The sequence below is a fragment of the Rhipicephalus sanguineus genome, chromosome 1 (genome assembly GCF_013339695.2).
Source record: "Rhipicephalus sanguineus isolate Rsan-2018 chromosome 1, BIME_Rsan_1.4, whole genome shotgun sequence".
Lineage (NCBI taxonomy): Eukaryota > Metazoa > Arthropoda > Arachnida > Ixodida > Ixodidae > Rhipicephalus > Rhipicephalus sanguineus.
The window spans coordinates 276,404,367-276,428,258 of NC_051176.1; the positions used below are offsets into that span (position 1 = coordinate 276,404,367).

Consider the following 23,892-nt stretch of genomic DNA (forward strand, 5'->3'; position numbering starts at 1 on the left):
TGTGGTGACGTGTGCGGGCTGAAGTGCGATGGGCTGGTTGAATGGGAGAGTTACAATGAAACGTGTGATACATTTTGTGATACAAGGAGAGTCTAGTAGTTTTACGGCGTAGGTCTAGGTTAGGTAGTCCTGCTTCACTTTTAAGGGTATGAACACTGGTATAGTATGAGTGATTGGAGTAGATGAATCTAACTGCGCGGTTTTGGACTAGTTCCATGGACTTATTTAGGTTAATATGAGGTGTGTCCCAAATTGCGGATGCGTACTCTAATTTTAGGCGAATTAGTGTTTTGTAGGCTAGTAATTTGTGATGGGGGGGGGGCGGGGGGGCAAAATTAAAGTTACGACGAAGGTAACCGAGAAGTCTGTTAGCATTGTTAATTAATTTTCTTACGTGAGAAGACCAATTTAGATTCTGTGCAACGTTAACACCGAGGTATTTAATATAACTGAGGGCAGAAACTATGGAGCCACTCATATTATAGTTAGTGGTGGGTAAGTTTTGGCGTCTGTGACAGGAAAAAAGTGCACTTTTGTTAGTATTTGAAACCATGAGCCGTTTCTGACACCACTCATGGAGTTTTAGTTGGTCACACAGGAGAGTATTTGCATCTGAAACGTTATTGATGGGTCGGTAGATTACACAACCGTCAGCAAATAGCCGAACGTTAGACGAAATATTATCGGGTGAGTCGTTGAAATTAAAATTACAGCAAGGTGACAACTGTGACGACACCTTTATGATGTGGCCTATGAATACTTTCACCCGCTGCGGTGTTATAATGGTTACGGTGCTTGACTGCTGACCCGAAGGTCGTGGCATCGAATCAAGGCCGCGGCGGCGGCGTTTCGATAGAGGCGAAATATAGAGACCCGTGGGCTTAGACTTAGGTGCACGATAAAGCACCCCAAGTGGCCGCAAGTTCCGGAGCCCTCCACTATGGCGTCCGCCATGTTCATAATGAGGCAGCCGCTTTGCAACGCGCTTGATAAAAGGGACGACCGAACTCTTTCGGAAGAAAGAATCCTGCGCCACCGACAGGACTTAACGTCACAGAAGAAGACTGTTCAACCGGTCTATCGGAACGGCTCTGATAGGAACGTCCTGCATGTGTGTGCATTTTTTTTTTAATTTTATCTCTCTCTCTCTCTTTGTCCTCTTTCCGACCCCTATCCCCCCACCCCTGTGCAGGGTAGCAAACCGGTTATTACTACCAGGTTAACCTCCCTGCCTCTTCCGTTTCATCTATTTCTCTCTCTCTCTCTCGTAGCTTTAAGTTAGAAAAACAAAATTACGGTGTGATTGTTTGCAATCTTTTATTTGCACGTTAACCAAATTATGTAAGTTTTTTCTGAACTACAGGGTTTGAAAGTAGTACGGCTCCGGCTACTCCATTTAACTTTGCAGAAAGAACGTTTCTCTGCGTAAAAGCTGAGAACTCTGTTGTACGTTAGTGCTTTGAGGCGTTTCTAAGTGAAAAGCAGTAGCCTGTGAACGACTTTCTCCGATCGATCACTTTCTGAAATATTAATTTCAGGGCGCGTTGACTGCATGGGTGAAGCGGAGGAAGCGGGTGGGACGAGAGGAATTGTGGGCATTCCGTCAACGCTATTCTCCCGTCAAAACTCCTTTTTGACAAAAGACCTATCACTCCAGTGAGGAGTTTAACATTACGTCACGAATAAGTCTCCCAGTAAAAACTGAATGAATGGATGAATGAATGAATGAATGAATGAATGAATGAATGAATGAAAAACCAAGGTTTTTAGACACACGGTGGTATGGCAGGGAGTGGAGTGAAGGGGAGAGGCTTAATAAAACAAAAAACGCTGCTGTGCTTAGATTTTTGTGTACGTTAAAGAAAGAACCCAAGGTGCAAGAATTATTCCGGGGTCCTTCGCTGCGGTGTTCCTCATAATGAGATTGTGGTTTTGGCACGCAGGATCCCAGAACTTTAGTTTTTGTCGTATACCCTAAATTTGTCGATTTGATTTATTTATTTATTTATTTATTTATTTATTTATTTATTTATTATTTATTTATTTATTTTTATTTATTTTGTTCTATGCGTAGGCATTCTTTAGTAATTACAATTGCTCGAATTCACCGAAAAAATTACGTAAAAGAGAACCTATCCTGATTAGGAAGGGGAATCCCATTGATTCGTCAACAGCCAAGTCCTGAGTCAACGCTAAATTTTAGAAGCACGATAGATTATAAGTAGGGGTGTGCGAATATTCGAAAGTTTCGAATATTCGTCGAATATTACATTTGAAATATTCGTATTCGATTCGATAATCGTGTATTCGAAAAGTTTCGAATAATCGATAACTTTGAATATTCGAAAAATTCGAATATGCGATTTGATTATCATGCATAATAAAATACTCGTCTTCCACATTTCTGCTGCGTTCGTATCGCTAAAAACGTTGCCGAGAGGAGCGATAAACATCGTAAGTACACGGAGGCACGATATCTGCCTGCGACGAGCGCCCCAATACGTATGATTTATTGTTGGTGCACCTCTGACGTGCAGCGCTGTTGGCGATCATGTAACCGTACATTTTCAATATTATGCGGCCGTAACGTGCCGCACTACCGCTCGTTCACTATGCGGCACCACTTCTGATGAAAGACAGTGACCCACGTGACTGGTGGCGTACTGTAGGCACCTTCAGATACCCCAGTCTGGCAAAGCTTTGCCCCATGTAACTCCCTATACCGGCCACTTCTGTTCCAAGCGAGCGTGCCTTTTCAGTGGCAGGGGGGGGGGTGTCTCTTTTACAAGGGAGCGCCTGGTGCCTGATCATGTGGAGCAACTCATATTTCTTCATGATAACTTGTAGTCATTACTTTCATTGTGCCGTGATATTTGCTTGTGTTGTGATGTGCATTGTGCTAGCCGGGACATTGTGTTCTGGAGATAGCAGTGTATGTTGTGTTGCCAGTCAGGCTGTTAGTTTTTTTTCTTCAAATAGCTACATGTTAAATAAAATATCGTTACTGTGGAGGCATTTTTCTTTTGATATTCGATATTCGATTCGATATTCGAAGGTGGATATTCGTATTCGAAAAATTTGATATTCGCACATCCCTAATTATAAGACGTGCTCAACAATGTCATGGTTACTTTTCGACCACTGTTTTACGTAAGTAAAATATGGTGCAATGATGTTCTTAGGTTTTAGTTTATAATGTGTACACTGCACTGTAAGAACACGCATCAAAGCGCCTTTTTTTACTGCGACATCAGTCAAGTGCTCGAAATTGGTTTCGCCTTGTGTCATCGAACAATCCTATTGGGTGGGCGACAAATGATCTCGTCATGGACGACATACATCGACAATCTTTCTCGTCGTCAAGGCACTTCGTGACACCCAGCGTCGCCGTTGCGAGAGCCTGAAGAAAAATAAAAGCCTTTTTTTTTTCAAGGGCTCAGCTGGGATTTGAACCCATGTCGGTTACGCAGAATACCTTTGAGAGCCAGCACGTTGACCACTGAAACACTTCTGAACAACCGCTGTGGTGCCGTGATTGGATATACTCTGAGTTCAATGGTGTCTGTACAAATATTTCGGAAGTGATAACGGAGCATTACTTTACTGGATAAGAACTGCGTTGTGCGCATCGCATGGAAAATCTTTTTCGTAATATTTGTTCGTGTGCAGTTCTTCGTTCACACGCTCGTGAAAACAGCGTAAGCAATGGGTATAAAAAAAGCTTCAAGTTTCAAACATAACGCGTACAAACAATGTATTCATGCATGAAAATTAGGATAATGTGCAGTGAACGTTCCGCAGATTCCGCATACTTAATGACAAGGTTGGCGGGAAACAAGCTATAAACCACGCAGGACGCCACATCTAAAAAGGTTGTGAAAAAAACAACGCGACGTACTGACTTGCACATGCATTTATCGAGACCATAGGTCGGCAAACTTACTCATAAGTTGACTCACTCAGACTCAGATCGGGCCATGAATCTGAGCGAGTCCGGCTGAGTAATATTTTGGTGAGCTTGAGTGAGTCTGGTTGAGGAAAATTTTAATCAGCCTGAGTCCGAGGGAGTACGATTGAGGAAAATATTGATGAGTCTGAGTTCGAGCAAGCCCTTAGCGCAAAATATATTTCTTGAGTGAGTCTGAATGAGTTCCACCTTTAATTGCCAATCTCTGATCGAGACAAGATTCTCACCGGCCACATTACTCCAAATGTTAGCACTACAGGTGTAGAGGAAATCAGTCTTTAACTTGGCCAGTCTCACATAGCGGGTATGAGCCATGTTGACTGGGAAAGCGAAACAAAGAATAACACAAGTCGTGTAATAATTATTGTTGGGGGTTTAACGTCCCAAAACCACGATATGATTATGAGGGACGCCGTAGTGGAGTGCTCCGAAAACTTCAGCCACCTGGGGTTCTTTAACGTGCACCTAAATCTAAGTACACGTGCCTCTAGCATTTTCGATCCCGCGACCTGCGGGTCAGCAGTCGAGCACCATAACCACTAGACCACCGTGGCGGGTGCAAGTCGGGTAGATTTGCAGCCAATGAGTTCAGACCTGAATAACCGCTCAAGTCTTCTTTTTTTCTTTTTATTGCGTCATCTCAGAAACATCGTTCATTGAGTTGATCAGAAGCCGATGACTCCTGCGCAGCCGCGAATGCAGGTTAGATGGAAAGGACGATGAAGAAGTGGACGTCAGTGATAACGTGGGATTTGTATGTAAATAAATCAACAAACATAAATAACTAAACTGCACCAACTGCAGGCTTTGAATACAGGACCTCTAGTACCGAGGCCCGATGCTGTAACCACTACATCATGGGTGAAAGCCTTAGAAGACGGAATAAAAGGCCTTGATGAATGTCTTATTTGTAAACGTGTTTAGACGTTTGGTGCGTTGAGACGTCTGACACGTTTACCTAACGCTGAAGATTTCCCTTCAGTCTCATCTCGAGCACACATAATCGGGGTGTGACACGGCCGCTGGATGGAAAGTGCGTTTCCATCCACCAGCTGTGGGTGTGAGGTGCGCGCCACCGCTGGTGCCGCTGTTGATCACTCTCGTAGTGTACAGCTGTTCGACCCCGCCCGTACTGCATTTACAGACGTAAAACGAACGCTTATTTTTTGCATTTACCGCAAAATCGACACTGCCTGATTGATTCTTTTGTTCAACAGTGTATGCTATTATTTAGATTTGTGGAGCACGTGACATGTAGGCGCGTGTAGCATATCGTCTTGTTGTACTCCTAATCGTGATGTGTGAGTGACAAGTATTTTCAAGTCATCGTGGCTAACAGCGCGACCAATGCGGACCAACAGAGAGAGACACACGACACAACGCTTCTATTTGTCCGCATAAGTCGCGCTGTTAGTCACAACGAATCAATACCAACTCGCGCAATATAATATAATAATTGCTAGGCTTTAACGTCCCAAAACCATGATATGATTATGATGGACGTCGTAGTGGAGGGCTCCGGAAATTTTGACCACCTGGGGTTCTTTAACATGCACCTAAATCTAAGCACACCGGCATCAAGCACTTTCGCCTCCATCGAAAATGCGGCCGCCGCGGCCGGGATTCGATCCCGCGACCTTCGGGTCAGCAGTCGAGCGCCATAACCACTAGACCACCTTGGCGGATAAGTTGGTAACTCGCCTGGTATTCCATCCTATTTATTTCGAAGTATTTACATTGCTCTTATTTAAACGTGCTGTGTAAGTAAATAGGTATAAGTAAATAGCAATGAATACATAGCATTCAGGAAACGCCTCTTATGTGAGAGCAAAAAAGATGAGAGAGACCGAGGGACTCGACCGGGGGAGCCTGATGCCTCTTATATAAAAGTATTCCCTCATTGGCTGACGTTCAGAAGTTTACCAGTCACGGTAGCCAATGAGCTCGTGAAGAGACGACCCTCTCGTCCGCAATGGCCAATCACAAGCGGCACTTACGAATGATAAGCGCCACGAATACGGGCCTTATAGTGACTTTGTCGCTTGCTGTTTAACTCAAGGTCGATATATAAACAAATGCAGCAGCGCACATATACATACTTATTTCCGCGCGTTTTCTTCAGATATGCTCCAGTGATTTTCACGGCGCAGAAAAGCAAGGAGATTGATCCCCCAGTACTCAGAAGAGAGAGACAGCCATCAATCTTGACAAGCCAGATAGCCAGCGTGAAAAAAATCCCCTTGAAACTCTTCTCCGGTGCCGCATCGAAGCACTTCTAGCGAGTAGCTAGTGCCAAAAAAAAAATATAGTCAGAGAGAGGGAGAGAAAAGCAAAAAGACGGATTCAACGAAGAACGCTAGAAGGAGCGGGATACTACACCTGCAGAAAGTATGGACGCGAAAGAAATTCAACGAGCGCACTTTTTCTCCCTGCTCTCGGAGTGTTCGAAATCTCTCAAAAAGCGATTGAGACGAAGGAGAAGAAGAAACAAATATATGGCACTGATGTTTGAAAACTCCATTCGCAGTTTCAGGGCAAACGCAGCCGGAACATTACAGGCGGAAAGTTTTCTGACATTTATGCATAAGCCCGTTCACATTTGTCACTGTCATTCCAATCATACATGCACATCTTGCTCGTTTTTTTGTTGTTTTTTTCCTCGCACGATTTTTGTTTGAAAGAAAGGTTATTTAAAGGAAGCACGTCTTTCTTACCGCTTTATATATACTAATTTCGCAAATTTTCTTCAACCCACTAAGTGGTCGATCTGACGATGTGTGGTTAGCTATACTCGAAGAAATTGGAGCCATTCTACTCTCCGAGCGTGGGTGACCAGCTGAGCTCACGGGCGCACTCCCGGCTCTGCTCTCGTCGACGTTCATCTGTAGCGCGTTGCTCCTCGCGCGTTCTCACAATGTGCGGTCGACCCATACGTGCCACGCACTACCACGCCAACGCAGCGCCTAGACTCGGAGAGAAACACGTACGAAAAACGTACCGCTCCACTGATGCCTTTTGCACCTCACATCCTGAGGGTTCGCCCCACCTTTGACCGATCCATGGCGCAGTCGTGCGACTTAGAAGAGTGTGAGCGGGGGTGTGAAGGGAAGGGAAATGCGATGGAGGAAAGGAGAGGCCACCTTCTTGAGAAATGAGTACCCACAACACCGAGCGCCCGGCCCGGGGTACCTCTCTCCCCATTAGAAAAACTCGTGGGCGTCCGGCGCAGTGGGAGTCGAACCCAGTACCTGCCGCATTAGAGGCGGACACTCTAACCACGGGACCACAGCTGCGGTAAAGCTAAGAGCCTACGAGCAAAAGATAAAGCTTGCGACTATCCTCCTTCCCCTTCTGCGTTTATTTTCGTGTCGCATAAACCTCTTTAATGATTGTCAAATAACCATGACTTGGTTTTGTTGTTTTGATCCAATTACTTCATCTCAGTTAGATTCCCTCAAGTATCAAAGAAAGTATTTTACATAGACAATAAATGCATTCACGGGCAGAAACGCAAGAGCTAAATTAGCGTCCCACTTACTTTTTCACTTCGCAGAGCTTAGTACTCTGACCTACTCGAACGCACATGCGCATTCACTATGGGATGAAAAAACAAGAATACAGTGGGGGGAAAAAAGAACGTTATTATCTCCCTGCACTTAGCGTAGCTTCGCTCATTAATGTCAGTCCACATGTTCACTCTGGCATACCTTGATAATAAGGCGGATTCTTTTTGGAATTGTCTGACACCATTGTGCCTTCTAAGCGTGAGCACTGCTAATGAGTCCCTACGCTTCCGACAAGGTTCTTTCATGAGCACCGGGTCCACCGAAACGAAAATTCTCCACAGACAGATGTCAGTCGGCAGTTCCCAAAAAAGAAAAAAAACCATGTGGTCCACATTTATCCACAATTATATCTGTTTTAGGGATTCGTTATCTCTTTGTTATTTTTTTTTCTATACTCGCTTCAAACAAAGCAAATTGTGTCGAGCGAAAGGAGAGGGGTGCTTGCTCTTCTCACATTTCTTTTGTCTTGTAATCCGTGGCACTTTTCAGCGCTGCGTGGGTAACAAATGACGTTCCGAGGAGAGCGGCGAGATACGATCAGCGCAACGTATCGACGCCCCTGCATGGTGCCGAGGAGCCGCATTGATTCTCGGGTCAGTTAATGTGTCCGGACATCGACGTCCTCTATCGTATCGGCAGCGGCTCCAGATGTCGCGCGTGTCGCCCCCTTGTCCAAGCTGGCCACACAGATCATGTGTCGCCCGCCGGAAGGGTAATAGAACACTTTCGTTGAACACGGCGGAAGCGAAAGAAGAGCCGGTCGTCGCTGCCTACCGCGTTCACCGTGCGAGGGTATCCAATCAATTGCGGTTCCTTTCGCGGTCTCTGGATCCATAAAATTGATTACGGCAGTATGTAATAAGTTGATATGGCCCGCTTCATTGCGGCCGTATTCATATTGTGTGGGTCCAATCGCGTATGTAACAAGACACTAAAATGTACGCACCGGTCCGACGAGGTCACTTCCTCGTACAATGAAAGCTTATTTGCTATCGCATCTCCTGCCTGTATGCCTATGTGGAGAATGTATAAAGAGGTGCACGTTCGGTACATTCGCGTATTACTTGGACGTCTCGCTAGTAATAACAAAAAAAATATCATTGCGATGCCTCATACAGAGCCTGCAATGATCACACCTTTCAGACAAATCACCACATATCATTACATTTGTATGTCCCGTATCAAAACATTTACGCGAATGCTTTTAAACTCTGACCCTAAACTAACTGCTGTTATTCATTCATTCATTCATTATCTTTATTTTCCAGAATAAAAGGAAAACATTACATTCTGGATGGTCTCCTGGGCTAAAAGCTGTAATGAAACAGCTTGACTACGGCCCAGAAGACCAATGACATGGCAACAAGTGACCGGTGAAAATATTTGCACCAAATTTAAAAGATATATCACACATTGTACAAAAAAATATTTACAAAAACAAAGCATATAACAATACCTGTGTAAGCGTATCAGGGAATGATTTTTTGAATAAACACATCTCTAACAACAAACAACACTAACAGAATACTGTCACTGTATCGCTAAATCGCCGCCCAAGTTTCATTGATTGATTGATTGATTGATTGATTGATTGATTGATTGATTGATTGATTGATTGATTGATTGATTGATTGATTGATTGATTGATTGATTGATTGATTGATTGATTGATTGATTGATATGGATGTACTATAAGCGAAGGCAGGCTGTCAATCGCAACACTTACGAATTAAAGAAAACACTCGCTATTCTGGCCCCTTTTTTTCTAACCGCTCTAATTTTGTTGTCATTAACGTTATGAAGAAGATGTAGACCCTCTTTTTTCATTCAGACCTTGCCATAATTTGCCTGTTTGACACGCACTCGAACACTCACGCTCGCACGCACACACTAAAATCAATTCTCTATTTGCATAAATGTGCCTGTTTGTGCATGTTGGACGAAAATATGGACGCTTGAAGAAGCGTAATTGTTTCGTGAAACGTTGAAACCTTTCATCATGCTTAAGAAGGAAGTTATCGCACCTTTGTACGCTCACAGTGTAATATATATGCCTCAATGTTGATCTGCGGAAAGGAGGGAGGAAGTGACAAAGTTTTCGCTCGTAATCGGTGCCATTCACCATCGGTCCACCGTTTTGTCCAGTTATTTGTCCGACTTCTAATTGGTTAGCACCCGCACGCATATGAAACGGTTCAGACTATGGTCTTTATTGCGAATACCACGAGCTTTAACCGTGAATATTTGGAGCAAAAACGTAAAAAAAAAACAACGTATGTGTCCATTCGATTGTTAGTGCGCGTTAACACATATGGTTGACGACCAGGCGCCGAAATAAGTTACTACACGCGCAACATTATACGGACGAACAATAAAAAGTAATGCGTTGACATTTAGTGCTCAGTAAATTGTCGGAACTGCGCAGTGGTTTAAGGCAACTAATTCTGTGTATCGATTTGGACCACCCTCCGCGGACCAATTTACGCAGCCATGCGTGAACTCACTCGGTGGTGCCTACGAACATGCGATATTGATCGCGAGTTGTTACGCGAGATAAAACGTGCTTTCCTCTTCGCCCTTACACATAGATACATATATTTGTTTCTGTTTTGTTTCTTTTGCTTTATCTCTTTTGCCGCGCCTGAAGACTCAAATGCAAAGTAATGGCCGCCATGCCGAGTGGATTTCCATGTTCACTCCTCGTCAGGACGCAAGAGCTAAGTGGATCGAAATAGCAGATGGTATAGCAACGAGACTCGAAGGAAGTAATAATCGCAATGTTTCGATCTACTTGGTGCACTCAAGACGCTCGGCGGCCGCGTCGACGCTTGCTAAGCTGGGGAGAGGAGTGCTCCCCGACAGCGTGAAACTCCGTGAATTGATTGCACGGCTGATTAAGACAGGCGAGGGGCACCTGCCCTGTCGGCAAGCGGCACTTGCTTCAACAGCTATTCGCGTTAACAGAAACAGAAGATGGGCCAAAGAAAAGTTCAGCGCATAAAAGGGGGGCGAACACCGATGTCGGTCAGAGGAAACAGGTGCGCCATGATAAATTACGCCACGTATGACAAGGCACCGTATATCTGGGTGCTTTTCGCGCTGCATATGCTTGAACTTCAGCAGCCATATGGAGTGTGGATGTCTTTTTCTTCTGCCATTTCAGCTCGGCCGTCTTATCCGGGGGTAGTATACGGTGCGCGTTCGCTCTTGCGCGTCATCGATTGTGAACACTTCTCGCGCGCTGATCTCGCCAACATCTGATGCCTCAAGTTATACCGTATGCAGGCAGGATGATGGTTTGGCTCGTGAGAAATGGCTCAGCATATGGAATGGTTTCGCATAAGAAACAGTTCCATGTGTAATCTCGATTTTTCTCGGCCGGTATGCGGGCTGTCTCCCTGGCTGTACCTCCGTCCCCGTTTTTAAATATTTTTTTGTACATATTTGTCACCTAACCGTGACAGTGTTAGGTAGTCTTACTCGAGGCCATGCTGACGGATGACTGTAGAATCCATGCATATTAATAATTTCGGAGGGTTTACGTACCAAAACTACGATATGCTTATGAGGCACGCCGTAGTGGAGGGCTCCGGAAATTTAGACCATGTGGGGCCGAATTCAAAAAAGTTCTCTTTCGTAAGCGCGTTTTCCCATCTGTCAGCCGGCTTCGAACGATGTGTCCCGCATCGTGATTGGCTGAAATGCTCTCTGACATAATTTTTTATCGTAGGACGTTTTCGTGAATACGTGCCTTGGTTTCTTTTACGTGCACTGATGTCACAAAGTACACGGGCCTCTCGCATTTCGCCTCCATCGAAATGCGACCGCCTTGGCTGGGATCGAACCCGCGACTTTCGGGTGACCAGCCTAGCGCCGTAACCACTATACCACCCCGGCGGACAAGCATCCTTGCAACAACAGGTGATGACTGATGAATAGAACGTGACCTTAGGAGCGGGCAATTGTGCCATAATGTGTGACAAAAAGAAACCCTTTCCCCACGTCGTTGCACAAACTGAGGAATACCAACTTTGGTCCCTCATATTGTTACTTCATTCATCAGTTCTCCTTTTTTTTCTTTTTGTCTTCTCATATTTATCGAATACATCCTTTAAAAGTGCAGTATGGTGGTACATCGCTACGCAGCTTTCGACATGCGCTAAATACCCGTGAATATATGAATCGTTTTGAATAACTTCTCTCATTTATTTCGCGCACACGAAACTGCGTCCATCAAAGGTACTTTGGTGATATGTAGTTGCTTTTTATAAACGGTTTCAGAGTGCATTCACGTGCACTGTTAAACTTCCAACATCATAATACAAAAAAAAAGGAAAAGAAGAAGGCATAAATAAAAAGCAATAAAAAAATTAAGGCAGCTTCGAACTAGTGGTGCCATGCCTGAATGTACAACGGAACAGTGTGGCCTCCCTTGTTTCCCTTTATTTTTCTCTTTCTTTTTCTTCCTCTCTCTCTCTCTTTCTTTTCTGTATCTCTTTGTTTCTATTTCTTTTTTCCGTTCAACTATTTCTTTCTCTCTCTCTTTCTCCAGGTTTCTATTTTTTCTCCTTCTTCCCTTTCTTTCTATCTCCTTGTCTATCCTTCTTTCTCTCTTTCTTTCCTTTTTCTGTTTTTTGTATCTCCTTTTTATGTCTGTTTCTTTCTATCTCTATCTCTCTGTATTTCTTTCTCTGTTTTTCTCTATTTTTTTTCCTTTCTTCCCTTTTAAATGCGAAGCGTTTCTTAGCGAACCTGTGGCACTTTGAGTATTTATATCTATCTATCTATCTATCTATCTATCTATCATATCTATCTATCTATCTATCTATCTATCTATCTATCTATCTATCTATCTATCTATCTATCTATCTATCTATCTATCTATCTATCTATCTATCTATCTATCTATCTATCTATCTATCTATCTATCTATCTATCTATCTATCTATCTATCTATCTATCTATCTATCTATCTATCTATCTATCTATCTATCTATCTATCTATCTATCTATCTATCTATCTATCTATCTATCTATCTATCTATCTATCTATCCGCCTACGTCTAGGTGCTCTCATGATCACCTCCTTAACATGGTGTAGACCAATATTGACACTGGAGGGTAAGAGGATTTGACGAATATTACTGCATAATCATGACATGAAAAAATTCGACAGATTCCACGCGTTGTGGCAATCGGTTTCATGCGAAGCAGTCAGCGAGTACTTCTATGCTGTATTTTATGGCTTTGAGCCAAGCGTTACGAGGTGGATCGACGTGTTCTTGTAAGTGTAGTAGCTGTGTGCACATCGTGGGCTTACCATGCACGTCAACCACACTGGCGTTTAAAGGGTAACTTATGGTGCGACGTAACGTCAGCCCTCACGTTAGAGTACATACGTCAGTGTTATCGAAGCTACGTGCACTTTATGGTGCAATCATATGAATATCATACGTAACTTTCGTTAATCTATTCCTCCGGGGTTGAGCAATGCTTCAATATAGCTTGCTGAATCATAGGAATACAAATGCAATGTTTATTAGACTGCTATAAAAGCGGAGCCTACACTGGGACCACAGACGTTAATCTGATATGACGCCTGTATCGTAGGAGTACATATGTAGTGTTTATTGCTTTCTTGTAAAATTAGATAGCCAGCACCACAACCACATTTGACGTTGCACCGACATTACGCCTGCACAGACGGTTTTTCCAAACCAGTTTGTAGACCTGGCGTGGATCTTGGGTAGAATACCTGATTGCCACGCAGAATGCTCGGGTTCGACTCCAGCTGGGATCCTAATATTTATTTTTTCCATTGGTCGGGTCAACGCTGCCGATGTCGGTTTTTCTTAACGCTCTCACATTTAAGTTACCAATGCCGGTTCTCGCCGTTCCTGGGTAGATATAAACTGTCAATCACCTGTGGCACTTATCCGTACACCGCGGCCCGTGGTAAACTGGTATGTGCCACACGAGTCTGTAGGAAAGGGTTCGACGACGTACGCGAAAAGATTTTCACGTTATTCATGTCATCACCCTACAGTCATATTCGTCAAATACTCTTACCTTCCCATGCCAATTTCGGTCTACACCAAGTTAAGGAGGCGATCATGAGAGCACCCAGACGTAGCGGCTAGATAGATAGATAGATAGATAGATAGATAGATAGATACGCTCAAAGTGCCAAAGGTTATCTAAGAAATGCTTCTCATTTAAAACGTGAAAATCCTGTCGCGTACGTCGTCAAACCCTTTCCTCCAGACACGTGGGGCACATACCCGTTTACCACGGGCCGCGGTGTACGGGTATACGCCACAACTCATTGACAGTTTATACCTACGCAGGAACGGCGAGAACAGACATTCGTAACTTAATTGGATGAGCGTTAAAGAAAACCGACATCGGCAGCGTTGACCCGACGAATGGAAGGAATACAGATTAAGATCCCAGCAGGAATCGAACCCAAGCATTCTGCGTGGCAATCAGGCATTGTACCACAGAGCCACGCCAGGTCTATAAACCGTTTGGGAAAATAGCCTATGCAGGCGTAATGTCGGTGCAACGTCAACTGTGGTTGTGGTGCTGGCTATCTAATTTTACAAGAAAGCAATAAACGCTACATATGTGCTCCTACGATACAGGCGTCATATCAGATTAACGTCTGTGGTTCCAGTGTTGGCTCCGCTTTTATAACAGTCTAATAAACATTGCATTTGTATTCCTATGATTAAGCAAGCTATATTGAAGCGTTGCTCAGCCCCGCGGGAATACATAAACGAAAGTTACGCATGATATTCACATGATTGCACCTTAAAGTGCACTTAGTTTTGATAATACTGACGTATGTACTCTAACGTGAGGGCTGACGTTACGTCGCACCATAAGTTACCCTTTAAACGCCAGCGTTGTCGACGTGCCTTTTAAGCCCACGATGTGCACACAGCTACTACACTTATAAAAACACGTCGATCCACCTCGTAACGCTTGGCTCAAAGCCATAAAATACAGCATAGAAGTACTCGTTGACTGCTTCCCATGAAACCAATTCCCAATACGCGTGGAATCTGCCGAATTTTTCTCTCTACTTCTCTCTCTCTCTCCCTTTCTCTCTTTATTTCTCTCTATCTGTACTCCATCTCTCGCACATGCGAGTTATTGCATACCACGCCGGACTAATCGGCGCAACGGGAGAGCGCGCGCCGGGCGCACATGTTCGGGGAGCGAAGAAGAGGACGAAGAGAGCACGCGCTGTTTATGACGATAATTTATTGTCGCGTATCCACAGAGGTTTGCCGAACTTGCTCCGTTGTTAATAAAATGAAAACGAACGAAAAAAAAGGAACGTTTGTGCTTCGTAGACACTTTTCAGCCTCGTGATTTAGTGCCGCACTGTGCACAATGTTAAATGTAAAGTTTTACCTTTTGCCGCACCACTCGAGAATTCCACTTGTACATCATCTCCCCTTTTAGTTCTCGTGCGTGTTGCTTCTTTCCCCGCTACTAGTTATTTCCCTTTTTTTTCCCCGCTAGCGCCTCCCTCCCCCCCCCCCCCTTTCCTGTAGGCTAGCATACCAGATGAATACCGTCCAGTTGACACGACAGTGTAGTAATGCCAATTATTTCAACCCACAACAGCTATGGGGAAGAAAAAAAAGAAAAAAAAATTACGGAGGATTACTCCCTAATGTGAAATGTAAGCGCAGCCGTGCTCGTGTTTTCATTTGGCGGTATACTGAGGCAATAAATTTGAGGGGGGCAAGTACCTACGTACAGTTACGGACTGGTGTTTGCGTTTAGTTTTTCTTATTTTTAAAGCATTTTTTAAATTTGTTTAGGTTTTTATTTTTGCAATTTTTCTCATTATTTTTCTTTTCCTTTTTATTTTCTGCCTCGGTGGCGCGAACTGCAATTACATAACTCTTTATTTTCTTATTTTTTTTCTGTTTTGGTGGCGAAGGTTTTAGAGTAATCCAGCCAGCCTCATCCGCAAACGAAGAGGGTCGTGTGGCTCGAGACAGGCGCCTATACGGCCAGAGGCAACAAGTTACGACACCCAACGCAGGAACGGACGCGTAACAGCAGCGTTCAGAAAGTTTGAAAAGGCTTCACTATCTCTCACCTCCGCAGGGAAGTCACACACATTTTTCAATTTGGTGTTTGTAGTTCGCAATGTGTGGTTTTGTGTGCTTCACATTGGTAGCGGAAGTAATCGACAGTTTTTACAGAAAAAATTACTCCCTAAAACACTAGTTGAAATAGTCCATATAAGGCATCTCGTACGTCTCATTCTTGTGATAACGACATCGTTGCTTTTTCCGTCTCATCTGTCTCTCCATAGTCGTTTTATCTGTTTGTTTCTTTAATTCTCTACCACGTTGTTAGTTTCTCATCACAGGCTACAGGTATTTATTGTTATGTAGTTTCTCATCACAGGCTACAGGTGTTTATTGTTATGTATGTGGGCTGGTTGCTACACGGGTTGGCCTACGTAGGCCTATATAGCAACAGTGGCTTTTACTATAAACTCAGCGTACATTGTTTCTGCGAAAGCCTGAATACGGAACTTACATGACAAAACTGCCCCTCAAATAGGAACAAGAATTCAGCTCTCTCTTCCCCTGCTCTCTCTCTCTCTCTCTCTCTCTCTCTCTCTCTCTCTATATATATATATATATATATATATATATATATATATATATATATATATATATATATGTGTGTGTGTGTGTGTGTGTGTGTGTGTGTGTGTGTGTGTGTGTGTGTGTGTGTGTGTGTGTGAATAGAGAGACTTGCTCGCCTATAGGACAACTCTGTTCTTTTACGGCGGCTGTGTGATCAGCGCGGCGTCTTTTTCTGGTACTTTCCATATGTCGTCGTGAATGCGACTGGGCCGCGCGTCTGATTGAGAAGCCCATTAAAGCAGCGGGCGGTTAGTGGGACGCTTCTTCAAACTAGAGGCGCAATAGCGCATGCACTGCAAAAAAAAAAAAAAACCCTCCGAAGCAGTGTGAATAAGCCGTTCTCTTTGGCACGCCATCGTGAGGAATATAAATGGCGCTCCACAGTGGCACGGAGGGGGCTGAAACCAAGCTGGCTGATGCAAAGGCGTGCGAGCCGCTCGGCTTTGCGTGCGCTCTGCTTTCCTTGCCGAAGGAAGGAGCTCGCAGCTCGCCTCTTAAACTGTCGGTTGCGACTTTTTGCGCTTGCCGTGTTCCGCATGCCCGCGCAGTTAAAAAGGGCCGTTTATGCTGATGCGGCCCCTGCTTAGGCAAACGGCCCGGCGCGCACCGCTCCACCGCACGTATAGGCGCCGCTGCACAGCACGGATGTTACCGCACGTTCTATTCACTTTATTCTATTTTGTATGCTCTGCTTGTGCACGTACACCCTCGGTGCGCCTTGCAGCGTTCTGTCGAGCGAGCCTTCGAAGCTTCGTGGAACAGCCGGCACCGTTTCTCTCCTGTTTCTCACTCTTTTCGACGCCGTTTCTTTCTCGCGCCATTATTACGAGAGCGCGCGCAATTGCCGCTACACGGAATTCAAATGCGGACCGGTACTGCTGCTCCCTTCTTGTGAGCTCCTCGAACACAGGGTATACCAGAGACGGTGCCCCTTCGTGCCTTGTTAATGCAATCCGTGTCCGTGCATGTACTCTTGAACGTCTGCCACACGGTGTGTACCATCGAGGAACCTTCATCACGCAGTCATTTGCACTGCTTGCCTGGTCTTGCTCTCTAGGTCATGAGTGTGTCGGTGGTGAGGATATTGTCTCTCACTCCCTCGATCTCTCACTGACTCCACTCTCGTTCATTCATTCGCTTCCTCGGGTGCTGCATTCCCTAGCTCGCTCTACTTAACCGCTGTCCCACTCCCGTTCTTTCTCTCACTCGCTCTCTCATTCACTTTCTCTGGCATCGTTCTTAGCGAAGCAGGTTTTGCGCCATGGCAGGCAACGCGGTCACTCGCAAAAAGCCAAGTACCAGCACTACATGGGCCTAGTGAAGCCCCAAACGGTGCCGCGTTTTGTGCATTACGTACAGAAAAACAATGAAACGTAGGACGCGTCCTGTTGAGAATGTTTTCTCTAAGTCATAGTGGCTGGCTGGCGTCGGCAGCAATAAGAGCTACATGTAAAGCACTCACAAAGACCGTCCGATAGGTGAAATGTTGCAAACGCACTTTTACACTGGCAAATACTAAGGTTGGCTGGTTCGTTTACAAGGTTTAACGTCCCAAAGCGACTCGGGCTACGAGAGACACCGGGGAGCTCCGGATAATTTGGCACATCTGGGGTTTTTTAACGTGTACTGACGTAGCACAATACACGGGCCTCTACCATTTCGCCTCCATCAAATGAGATCGACACGGCCGTGGTCGAACCCGCGTCTTTCGGGTCACCAGCCCGAAAGACGCGCGTTCAAATATTAGGGGCAGCTCGTACTACGTGCGCTTACTACGCCATACGGCAATATTCGGCGAGATCACTTCTCTGACTCCCCTTATTGCAACCTGTACCTGCAGCCCGGCGAAATCCACCTCATCGTTCCGCGCACGTCAAGATGCAACTTCGACAACCGGTGAATGCAGATTGTAAAGACTGTCCCTTATTGCGCCCGGTGCCGGCCCACATAAGCGCGCGCGCACACGTCGCATGCCTGGGCGGCGCCGGGCGATGGCGCGGCCATCCGAGCCACGCGCCCGTATACCGCGATTAGACAGCAGCGACCGCTTGTCCTGACCCCCCCCCCCCCCACCCCTCACCACCGCTCCTACCGCTCGTGCCTGCCGAGAGCTAGCGTAGAGCGCCCAGGGGGGGGCGGACCCGCGACGCGGTGTAGCCTTCAAAACTGCCGACTCGGCTCTGCGCGTCAGCGTTCCGGAGTGCGTGGACTAATTGCGAGCTCGCTTAATTATGCCCAGTAGATGTGGCGGTATTATTGTGTCCGTGCCCCGACGAAAACCAGTCAGCTGGAGGCGGATTGGATCGGACTCGCAACGCACCCTGCGTTCATTCTGAAGCGCGTCACGCGGATCTTGCCCTCTTCGCTCACCGCACGGCAGAAACTCCGGCTGCTGCATCTTTGAAGGGCTAAGGCGTGCGTTACTTAGTCCCCCGTTGGTGAAATTGAATGCGCCGTTCCAACTTGTCTGCCTTCCGATGTGTAGAAGGTTCGAACCCCTTGTTCCCGACTGTCTGCGTCGCAGACAGGAGGACAGCCGGTATGAAGGGCCCCCGTGCATCTATATAGCCCCCGTCTTGAAAAGACAGGGCTATATATATATATATATATATATATATATAGTTCCAGTGACAGTGCGTCCCGCAACAATGAGGCGCAACAATGAGGCGTGAAACCCCGCAGTAATCTTTGAAAAAGCTTTACCCTCAGTACATGGTGCGGATCGAGGTTTTCCTTTTTTTTTCTTCAAGGAATGTAACGACACACTCACAGCTAGGAAGAATCACTTCACGAGTCTGTCAGATGCCGTATACTGATAGTACTCCCGCACACTTCAAGAGGAAAATCAGAACGTGAAGAACCCCCCTCCCCCCCTCTCCCTCTCTCTCACTGGGTCCATGCAGGGTCATTACACATGGCAAAAATGCAAACGTTAATGTTTTACTTGCGCCTTGTGGCAAAAAGAAGCTTTCGTATATATGGTGTATTCAGATCTCTTAATAATATAATAATAATAATAATAATAATAATAATAATAATAATAATAATAATAATAATAATAATAATAATAATAATAATAATAATAATAATAATCAATTTTTTATTTCTGAAGACTGTCTGTATTGTATTGTTTATTTTTATTGTTTTTTTTTGCGTGCGCCTGCACAAAGACCTTACGGTTGTTCCTGGGCACGTTAAATAATTGATTGATTGATTGATTGATTGATTGATTGATTGATTGATTGATTGATTGATTGATTGATTGATTGATTATTAATTCGGGGTATTACGGCTTTCGGCATAACTACTTTCCTTATTTTTCATGGCATGCTTGAAGAAGCGCTTGCGCTAATGCAGTCGTTTTGAATGGGTGGTAGTAATAGGCTCCCTGCATTCATCACTGATTATACGTGCCTAGCGTCTCACATATTCCATTTCTGTTGTTACGAACCCGAGTGTAGACTATGAGAGTTTTCATTGTCTCCGTTTCTTTATTTATTTAATTTTTTTAAACGCCACCAGGCCAGGTTCGTAAGAAATGCAGCCTCCGCTCTACTTCAAACGAACCGTGCCTCCTTTAACGATTTCGAAGCTCAAAAGAAAGAAAGAAAGAAGTGGCAAAGGAAAGGAATGAGCCGGCTGTGGCGGTGAAGAAACGAGCCGCAGCGTCGCTATTCTTTCGACGGACGACCACGCGAGGCGTTTGAGAAGACGCACTCGGGCACCGACGCTTTACTTCGAACGGCATCACTAACCGCCGCGGCGCGACAAAACGTCTCGAAATGGGCGAGAAAGTGTCCGGTCCCCCTGTGCGGCCTCCCACTCAGGCAACGACGGTGCAGCTTTCTGTCAGGTCTCTCTTCGTTCGGTCATCAGAGGAGGGAAAAAGAAGTTGCCGATTCGGTCGTTTTCGCGTGCCGCGTGGTCGCTCGGGCAGCGATCGCACGCCCGGCCGCCCGCCGTAAGCGTTTTTTGATGGAATCTGCGACGGAGATAACGGCGGCTAATGCCACTAAGCGGAATGTCGAATGAAGCAAGTGCCGTTTCTCTTCCATCGCTCGCGCGCCGTCTTCGGACCCTTTGTTGTAGGTGGCACACACCTGCGCGCGTCCCATAGGCTGGCTTCCTCTTCTTTTGCGGGGGTATGAAGTTGAGACTTTCGCGTCGACGTGACTATTTAATTTATCTGAATAGGAATTCGAACATTTCCCGCGGGATGGACGGCAAGAGTAATCGGGGAGTGCGGGGAGAGGACGAACTCGAGCTGAAACACAATTAACGGGCGTTGCGCGAAATTCCGCTCCCGTACTTCGACGAAACCAGCAATTCACAGCCGCAAGCGAACAATGCTTTCTTCGCCCGGTGAATCTGCAACGTGCCCGCATGCTTCTATATATTCAATTACGAACGCTCACATTTTGTTTTGACAGCAGTCTGTAGCAGGAAGTTCTCACTAAAGCGCATGAGGTTGCATTTCCACTTCGCGGCATCATTCTAGCGAGCTGCGCCGTACTTTTTTTTTTTTACCAGGTACATGTTCCAACTCCTCGTTTTTTTTCTGTTTGTCACTTGTAAGCGGCATTTGAACGCGGTGCGGAAGAAGAAACGCTCAACGTGTTTACTCAGCTTTTGTGTGGACCTAAAGAGAGAGGAACTAAAAAGAAAAAAGACGAGCAATGAAAATGTGTCCCGAGGCTCTGTGTGTAATAACACTGGCATCAAATTTAAGCTCTCGCAATTTACTCGTGGGAAAAGGGTGCTCGCACAGCTGTTCTTGAAACGTGGAAATCGATTTGAGGGTTCCACTCTCATACACCTCACCGATACATTGCATTATGTCTACTCTTGTAAACATCTTTTTTTCCTAGGAAATCAATAACCGCATTTACAACACTGCTTTCCATTTTTTAATGCAACTATGGGCCAATACTTGTACCTAAGGAACTAGTATAATCAGCCAAATCGATTTGAGGGTTCCACTCTCATACACCTCACCGATACATTGCATTATGTCTACTCTTGTAAACATCTTTTTTTCCTAGGAAATCAATAGCCGCATTTACAACACTGCTTTCCATTTTTTAATGCAACTATGGGCCAATACTTGTACCTAAGGAACTAGTATAATCAGCCAACTACAAGCCGGTTTTAAGAAAAAGGAGTTTTATAAACAATATGCTAGTTAGTTGTGTGCACTTACCTTCGGAATTACTTGTTCGCTTTGTGGGGAGTAGTAGTTAAAAAACATGTTACACGCTTAACTTTATTCCCGATATATTTTATTTGCTTCGAGAGTGTGTGTGGCGATGCCTGTCGATTCAGCATTTAGCGGTTAAAAAGAAAATTCGGCAGATCCCACGCTTTGTGGTAATCGGTTTCATGCGAAGCAATCAGTGAGTATTTGTTTATGCTACATTTTTTTTTCTTTGAGCCAAACGTTACGAGGTAGATCAACGTTTTTTTCTAAGCGTACTAGTTGCGTGACCATTGTGTCTTTACCAGACACGTCGACTACACTGGCACTTAAAGGGTAACTTACGGTATGACGTAACGTCCGCACTCGGTTTACAGCACTGACGTCGGTATTATCGAAACGAAGGGCACTTTACGGTGCGATGATGACAACATCATACGTAACTTTCGTTAGCGTATTCCTCCGGTGTCGAGCAACGTTTAAATATAGCTTGCTGAATCATAGCAATACAAATGTAGTGTTTATTAGACTGCTATAAAAGCGGGGCCAACACTGGAACCACAGACGTTAATCTGATATGACGACTGTATCGTAGGAGTATATATGTAGTGTTTAGTGCTTTCTTGTTAGATAGCCAGCACCACAACCACAGTTGACGTTGCACCGACGTTACGCCTGCACAGGCTGTTTTCCCAAACCGGTTTGTAGACCTGGCGTGGCTCTGTGGTAGAATACCTGATTGCAACGCAGAATGCTTGGGTTCGATTCCTGCTGGGATCCTAATTTTTATTCTTTCCATTCGTCGGGTCAACACTGCTGATGCCGGTTTTTCTTAACACTCTCGCGTTTAAATTTCCTATGTATGTTCTCGCCGTTCCTGGGAAGATATAAACTGTCGATAACCTGCGTCGCATACCCGCTTACGGTGGCCCGTGGAACATGGGCATGTGCCACACATGTCTGGACGAAAGAGTTTGACGACGTACGCGACAGGATTTTCACGTTAATCATGTCATGAACAGACAGTCATATTCGTCAGACCCTCTTACCCTCCCACGCCAATTTTGGTCTACACCAAGCTGAGGAGGCGATCACGAGAGCACCCAGACTTTGGCGGCTAGCTAGATAGATAGATATAAAAATAGATACGTAGATCGATACGTAGATAGAAGCGCTCAAAGTGCCTGAGGTTCGCTAAGAAATGCTTCGCATTCAAAAGATTTTCTAAACGTTCTTTCTTTCTTCCACCTGCAGGTACGGGAAACAAAGGGTCCGACAACGATGACGTGGACGAAGAGACAGAAGTTAAAAATTTCAAGTATTGGGCAAACAAAAGTAAGTAGTTTCGATTTCAAATCTCCCCCTTTATTTTTCGTTTATGGTAGCGTGATATTCATTAACCGTTGGGATTGTGGTGGTACGGAGCTGGCTTATATAGAACCGCGCAGTCTGAGATTGCTAGTGTGTGGCTCGGATTTCGAATTCTACAACATGTATTGCTATGTCATACAAAATAAAAGTGCTTATATCACAAAAAAGCAACGACACAATTAATTTATCTAAACAACTTTTCGATTTTTTTGCTCAACAGTCAACTTTTGGACTGGTATATTTTGTACCTCCTTTTTTAAATTCTTTAAAAATACCCATAGCATACCCCTCCATCTCTCCACCATCCCTCCACCAACCTGAGAACTGACCAAGGACCGCTGGCTTCTTGTATATTATATGGGGTAAAAACAATTATATCGTGTAATGAAGCAAAATAGTATGGCAGTCTTCACTGTAGCACTACTGTCACAGTACATGACGTCGAAGCTGAAAGAGTGGTTCACTTATGTATACTTGCTTGTTTTGCAATAAAATATGTGAATTCCTGGGCATACTTAGAACCCGCGAGACATTGCCGTTTGTTCGCTGATGAACGCTAATATGACGTATGAACGCCCGTTTTGAACAACGAAAAAAGCTGTTTTCTATATTGTGCTACATAGTTTCACAGTACAAAAACCTGGCCTGTACGCCTGCACGACGCCTCCTCTGAAAAAAAAAACATGGCTGTCGCATAGCGGAAGCAATGGACTTGCAAAAAACAAGCGCGTCACAACTCTCTGCAGCGGCAATCTTAGCGCATTCAAAGGTGCGGGTTATGACAACTTGCCTCGAAGAATTATCCTGGGAATCGTCGTAACAGTAGCGTAGAACTAGAATTACTGTAACCCCCAAAGGGAGTGAGAGTGGCGCACAGATCCGTCATCTTGGAATCCGAAGTTATGCGGTAAAGCCAGCTTTCGTTCGCGCAGCAGCTACGTTCAAGGCGGTCCTCCCGTCAGTATATTTAGCCCTGCTTTTTAACACGAAAGTGTTTTATGCCGGGGTCCACCAAGTACATCCGTCACGGATATGACGTTGATAAAATGGACACCAACGGGTGAGAAAGAAAAAAAACCAAGAAAAAGATACCCCGCTGGGAATCGAAGC

The 23,892-nt window shown here is 45.0% G+C and overlaps 1 protein-coding gene across 1 annotated transcript in view; it reads left to right on the forward strand.

The window, feature by feature from the left end:
* Nucleotides 1-23,892, forward strand: part of LOC119379023 (Kv channel-interacting protein 4) — a 501,724-nt gene that overhangs the window by 213,002 nt on the left and 264,830 nt on the right. Inside the window, exon 2 of the mRNA XM_037648158.2 lies at nucleotides 22,666-22,746. Within this exon, the coding sequence (XP_037504086.1) occupies nucleotides 22,666-22,746 (81 nt within the window). The remainder of the gene's footprint in view (nucleotides 1-22,665; nucleotides 22,747-23,892) is intronic.